Consider the following 6863-nt stretch of genomic DNA (forward strand, 5'->3'; position numbering starts at 1 on the left):
CTCTTTTTTTCTTTTTCCTTTCTAATCTAATCATCTCCCCCCCCCCCCCCCCCCCCCCCCCCAATTTTAAGGGGGTGGGGCCGGGCCTTATTTTGTTCCAATCAAATCAAGCCACATACGCGGGAGCACGGATGGGCGCACGCACGGGGAGCAGGCAAGTCTCGTCCAATGCATCCTGGCCCATTTTACTGTGTCCATTTCGGCCGCACAACTAGCGGAGCAACTTCGACTCGGGAAAAAAAAATTAGCGGAGCAACTGGCAATATCTAAACCGCAACGCTTGACGGAAATATGGTACACCAAATGATATAGCAGCAGCTAAATGGTAACAGTAATGCATTGTTAGTTTGTTACTAGAGATGCAGTCTTTATAAATCGACTATACTAGGTCGAAGGATGTACATAGAGCACGGTAAAATTCGATGATACACAGCAAAAACTCTTGGCAAGAGTGACGGCACTGAGAGTTGTTGAAGAGATTGCCTTGGAAGAATCAGTAGTATCCAATTATGCTGGCCACCGAGGAGTAGGTTCCGAGGGCGGCACTGATGACTCCAACCACTATTATGGCGACGCTTGTAATCACCTGAAATTGGAGTACCCATATGGTATGCACAGAGAAATCTTGAATGTCCAGAAATCATCTCCAGAAGAGGAGAAGGAAGCTTGGAGAGCTTATGGTGAATTATATCGTACCTGCGTACGTGTGGCTTTATTCTGTGTGATCTTCAAGAAGCACAAGGCGGGCATTATGACTGCCTGTAATCGTGCAGTGAAGTCAAAAGGAGCACATACGTTACTTTGTCATCTGTATTTCATACGCGGCTGTAGGTTTTTTTAGAGGATAAGACTATTATTCTCATGAACAGCCCACAGGGACGTAGCCAAATTTACTACATAAAAATGTTGTATGATGAGTTTGGTCTTTTTACAGATTTCTTATTTTGCGCAGCTTAGTACAGCTAAAGAAGCCATTAAATGGAGGAAAAAATGGCATACCACAAGTATACTGAGCAGGGATCCAATCAGAGCCATCACCAAACCTGGAATATGCAACATGTAAGTCAGGAATACACTGTATAATTCTTCTGTAATGTGTTCTCAGAGAAGTCTTTTGTGAGCCGCCAATAAAGATTACAGAGCAGATAATGGCTTAAGCAGCTGAAGTGTGTAGTACTATGGTAAGCAGAGGTGTTTTAGGAGTTCCCTAAAAGAAGGAAGTGTTTTAGGAATATTGGATTTATAACGGAGCCTACAGGCAGTCCCCAATTCTTTTTTCCAAAAAGGAAGATAACCAAGTCCTCAATTAAACCCCGATCTGAGCGGGTCACTGCTCATTAACACTATGAAAGGGTTAGTTTTCCAGGAGCATGGAGTTAACAAATCTTGAAAAATGCAATTAATCTAGATGATGTTTCAACTAGTAATCCTGGTATTACATTATTTGTAATGAGTTACTTTGCATTTAGCTGTTTGTGAGGAAACAATTGCGTGTAAAATTTATGTGTTTCCAAAGGAAATTTACTGGGTTTTCGAGAAAACCAAAGGAAATAAAATGTACTACAAGTACATCGGATTGACAGTGAAGACTGCACCCGCAAAAGACAACAAAAGCAAGGATGATAAGTATGCATTCTATGTGCAGAAGATTTGACAATCTTAAAAACAATGCATAGAAAAAATAATCAGTGATGAACAAAGGTATAAGCATACCAAAGAATGGAAGAAGAAAGGCAATCACAACAGTTGACGCCACAAGGCTTGTCCTCAGTATAATAAAGCAGATTGTTTCGTTCAAAAATCCTTCAGGGCGCAACTCTTCTAAACTCCGAGCCACTGGGTTTAACAACAAGGCAAATCTATTTGTGGTTAAGGATGAAGGCATGAAGCTGTTCTATAGAGTTGGTACAGTGAAAATCAACTTAATAGAGCCTTGACATAACAAAGTTTGACAATAGAAATTCCAAAGGATACTTAGTGAAAGGGTTGATCACCTGAGACACACAAAAAAATTTAATGATCAATATAAAGTAAATAGTTACGTATCAGGAACTGAAATTAAGTTGAGCAAAATTGTTACCGTGGTCCACAGAGCAACTTTTGAGGCAAATGACTCTTTTGGAAGATTCAAAGTTATTTGCGACAACGTCTTGTCACCAAACATGAGATAGCCAATAATAGCAAACGAGCCATATATTGCTGTGCAAATTGTGAAGCTGCACATTACAAATATGCATGCATTGAGGAATGTGAATATTACAGAAAAACCTAACCAGTGTAAGAAAGTTGTTCATGCATACCATATAAAGAGTGCCTTGGTGAATTTTGTGCGATCAGACATTGATTGGTAGATATTCGGAAATACCGAATGCCCACAGTAGCAGAAACCATAAACACCGATAGCAAAGGGCATCCCACTCCACTTGACTGCTTCCCCAGTCGGATGGAACCCTACACCTTCAGTGGTGCCAACTAGAGCAACAGATACAAAAACCACAAGAGTTGCAATAATGCCGCCCGCTGCGCAAGTAATTAAAATCATGTTAATCTCACTCATGATGCCCGTAACAAAATTAATTAAGCAGGCTAAGAGTAGTGAGACCTGAAAGGAATGATAGCACTCGAAGATCTCGCAACCATACTGTGGGCAGGACTACAAGAGCAGTTAGAATTCCAAAGAAATGTCTACTATCAACATGAATCCCGAACAAAGTAAGATTAACATCAGGAAAGATTGATGTGATATTATCACCTTCCAGAATAATGAATTCCACACAATATGACTGCATCCAACAAATAATACGTAGAGATAAATGTTTCTTTCCCAAGAATTATACAGAGATCAGTTAGGAAAACAGTTTCATAATTTGCCCAATAATCAAGCAATTAGATGGCAAACTTTGGAAAATACAAGCCATGCAGAAATGAGCTACTTACATATAACTCGGTATACAAAATAATCTGCAAAAAAAAGTAAACATCAATCAGTGTATTTTCGCTACCAGAGATAAACAATTTATGCAGAAAAGTAAGATAAATGAGGTTAGATACTTAGATGTGCATTTTCTCATCCTAGAAACAGCTAAGACTTTTTTTTCCGAGAATACTAGGGGTAGCTGAAACTGAAACTATGCAGAGGCCAGGGCATTCCCTCCTTTTCGAAAAAAAGTAGCCAAGACCAGAACTTCTATCTTGCAATTCTGACTTATTCATGTCATGTGAACTCTGAAGTGGGTGGCAACATTCAAAAATAGGAATAAGGACTAGAACTTGAATCGAATCAGCAGGTGTTTATGCTAGCTTGTAAATTTTCAGATGTGACACTGTTCTAGCAAGGAACAGGATCATGCTAGCTTGTGATTTTTTAGATACGGCAATGACCCGGCAAGGATCGGATTGCCAAACTAACACCAAACACAAAACAACATGACAAAAGGAGAGTGGGCGCGCTAGATGTGTCTGTGTTTGCTCCCACATGATACTTGTGCAAATAATTTAAGTTTGCTTTTACCAACAAAGCGAATAATAACTACCTAGAAAATATATGCATTTTGACTAATCAAGGCCATATAGCATCTAATAAACAACCTTGTAGCCAAACATTAGTTTTTAAGGTTATGTGCTGTGCTGATTTATGGCTTTGGTGGCACTCTCATAACATACAATCAAGAATGTTATCTGAGCCATCTTCTACAGAAACCAGGGCTTACAGATATGATCAAGCGGCCAATCCTCCCAAAGGCAGCCTCCCCAATGTCTGGATAGGTTGAAATGCCATCTTTGCTCTCGAAACAATGCTTGAGAAGAACTCCAGTATAACAGCAAATAATTGCAAAAGCAGACAGAACTGCAAGACCAGCCCATCCAGCTTCATGAATTGTAGACGGAGTGGAAAGAAGGCCAACACCAGCCAGTACGTTAATACCTACAGTGAGGAAACATAGGCTAATCAAATATGTTGGACCGTAAGGAAGTTACCGAATACCTTACTCTCTATTTCAATATTTAAACTACCATTGAAGACTGTCTGTGTTACGCTGCACCCTTGACGGACGTCGATCTCTTTGGTATACTGAAACGAGAGGTCCTCATCTTGAACCGACCCAAGAAGATGTCTCCGTGGGCTCTCGACAGGTTCTAGTTTATCCAAGATAAAAGGCAACTTGAGGTCAGAAGCCAGACCACTGCGACCGTCATCAATTGAGTATGTGCTCATCGAAGGACCCAGGTAACCCAAGATGGGAGATGCAGCAATCGTGTAAGTGTCTGTTGTTTCCCTGCAAAATAAACACCACGCCTTGACCGTTACCGTCTGTGCATAAAAAGGAAAACTGGTGGCATTCTTGATTGAGTGCAGCCAGCTACTAGGAAATGCCAGCAAAGGCATCAATTAGTGATTCTTTACCTTCTCGTTGTGCCAATCAATATAAAAATTATACCCATTGGTAAAGCGATATACTAGTCTAAGTGTCATATTAGTAATGCTGCTAGGGGTCAACACAGGTGGTGTCAGTTTTGAAAATTGCACGTCAACAATAGTAGTGCTGTACTATTTTTTACTAGTAAGGTACACGTGCATTGCACGCATGAGATTTGGTAACCAAATTATGAATAAATATCACATTATAGCATGTAAGCTTTGAGTCATATATGCATGATGTAGATGTTCGTTTAATTCTTATAGTTCATCTCATTCAAAATCAATTAGTTTTTATAAAAAAACTAATCTATTTTAAGATTCATGGAATTGTGCGTTGTAAAGCATAAAATAAAAACAAATAATGGCAATTCATCTAGAAAAAAATTGGGTAATTATGATACGGAAGATTCTAGAACAAAGAAGAAGTTCTTGTGTTTTGAGGTTTGTGCAATATGTTTAAGTTCAACCAAGGAGTCTTCTAAATTGTACATGTGGCAAACTGGTGGAATGTAGATGATATCCAATGGCCAGTAGTGCTCGGATTTGCCACCTCTGCACCGTCGGATTGGCTTCATCGAACGACCATCTTTCAAAGTTTTTCGCACACTATATAGGGGTATAGATAAAAATTATCCCTCTCTTTTTTGTAAAACTACAATACTTATAGTCTATACTGGTGCTAGGCGAAGCTGAAAAAAGATCTCCTATTTCCTACCGGTTTCAGTCAACCTGTGTCGTCCAGTCCGATTGAACAAATGAGATAATTCTATTCATTGCGGGTTGGTTATTTGTCAGTATGGGTTTAGCTTATGACGTGTTTGGAAGTCCTAGGCCAAACGAGTATTTCATGGAAAGCCGACAAGGAATTCCGTTAATAACCGACCGTTTTGATTCTTTAGAACAACTCGATGAATTTAGTAGATCCTTTTAGGAGGCCCTCAATGACCATAGATCGAACCTATCCTATTTTTACAGTGCAATGGCTGGCTATTCACGGACTAGCTGTACCTATTGTTTTTTTTCTTGGGATCAATATCAGCAATGCAGTTCATCCAACGATAAACCAAATTCCAACTAAGTGTCAGTGAACTGAACTTTAGGCCACTCCGAGCTTGGATTAGGTGTTGCAACTAGACGCGTCACACGTCATTGGTCAATCGAGTGAATCCACATTCAGAACAAACTAGTGCTCTGTCGTTCATTCCCAATCACCGAATTTTATTGAATACTTAAGCATAGTAGCACATTGAAATCGGCAGAGCAAACCACAGCACGATCGAATGCTTAACCAGTAATAGCACAGTGGAGCGGGGCAGATCAAACAAACGAAGTCAGTAAAGGGAGGGGATCAAGTAGAGAGAGAATGCGACCAAGGACGTACAGTTAACTGTGCGGCCACCGACGGGACTCGAACGAGCTCGCCGTCGCCATCGCCGTCGTGGAAGCTCTCACGGGGGCTCTCCTCGATGTCGCCGTCCCCCAGCAGCATCTCGTCGTCCTCCTCCTTCCGGTGCCTCGCCGCCGCCAATCTCGCCGGCCAACTACGTACACGGATGACGGATGGGGAATCCTTCGGGGCTGCGAATCTCGTGGCAGAGATCTAACCGAAGCAGGACGAGACGAGACTCAACATTTCGGGAGAGATGCAGAGGAGGGAGACGGGATTGGAGAAAGAAATTCTACTAGTAGGAGGGAAATGCTCAGGAGCTCCCTCCCGCCCCGGGTCCTCACCCAAATCTGTACGGGTTACCTAATAAACATTACAATTGTAACAAAAAAATATGTTGACAAAAAAGTAGGTAGCGTACCTAAACACTACGTACTATCCTCACATATTTTTTCACTTATCTTAAAATATGAATCTATTGCATCTTTTGAACTGGAAGTTCGAATTAAGTTTCGTTTGAATATTCGTGTTTGCTACAATTAGTACTTTTGAATAATACCAATTTTGAGTATATTTAGACACCTTTTTAAAAATTTGCCAAGTTTCAGATATTAAAACTTGATGGTCATAATATTAAGTTTTACCAAGTTTTATAAACTTATCATTCGTTCTATAAAGTTTTAGTAGATAAAACTTGTTGAAGTTCTCAAAACTTGTCAAAAAGTTGGAGCCCCACGTGCATTGGCGGAGTCAGTATCTACACAATGGGTAAATCTCCACATTGAGTCAGTGTATGATTGCGTCATGTTTCTTCTAATTTGTTTGATGTGTCTTGTTCAATATGCCTAAGGCACTGTTTGGGCTCTTGCTTCTGCTTTTGCAGCTTTTTTACTTTGACCAAAAAACCATAAAAGCTCCTAAATAGGTGCTTTTAGAGTTTTTATGGCTTTTGATGAATCAATATAACAATATTTGGCTCCAAAAGCCATAAAAACTCCAAAAGCATCTATTTAGGAGCTTTTATGACTTTTTGGCCAAAGTGGAAAAACTGCAAAA

General features: G+C 40.2%; 1 protein-coding gene across 1 annotated transcript; it reads right to left on the reverse strand.

The window, feature by feature from the left end:
• Positions 1 to 300: 300 nt before the first annotated feature.
• LOC109734949 (amino acid transporter AVT1A-like) lies at positions 301 to 6120 on the reverse strand. Its single transcript, XM_020294138.4, has 12 exons — positions 5802 to 6120; positions 4015 to 4277; positions 3711 to 3925; positions 2938 to 2961; positions 2603 to 2783; positions 2301 to 2520; positions 2081 to 2216; positions 1975 to 1994; positions 1714 to 1859; positions 1000 to 1043; positions 697 to 759; positions 301 to 586 (listed from the first exon to the last, which is right to left on the reverse strand). Exons 2-12 carry the CDS (start codon positions 4214 to 4216, stop codon positions 494 to 496), a joined length of 1344 nt encoding a protein of 447 aa, XP_020149727.1. The 5' UTR covers positions 4217 to 4277; positions 5802 to 6120; the 3' UTR covers positions 301 to 493.
• Positions 6121 to 6863: the final 743 nt, after the last annotated feature.

This window comes from Aegilops tauschii, chromosome 6 (assembly GCF_002575655.3).
Source record: "Aegilops tauschii subsp. strangulata cultivar AL8/78 chromosome 6, Aet v6.0, whole genome shotgun sequence".
Lineage (NCBI taxonomy): Eukaryota > Viridiplantae > Streptophyta > Magnoliopsida > Poales > Poaceae > Aegilops > Aegilops tauschii.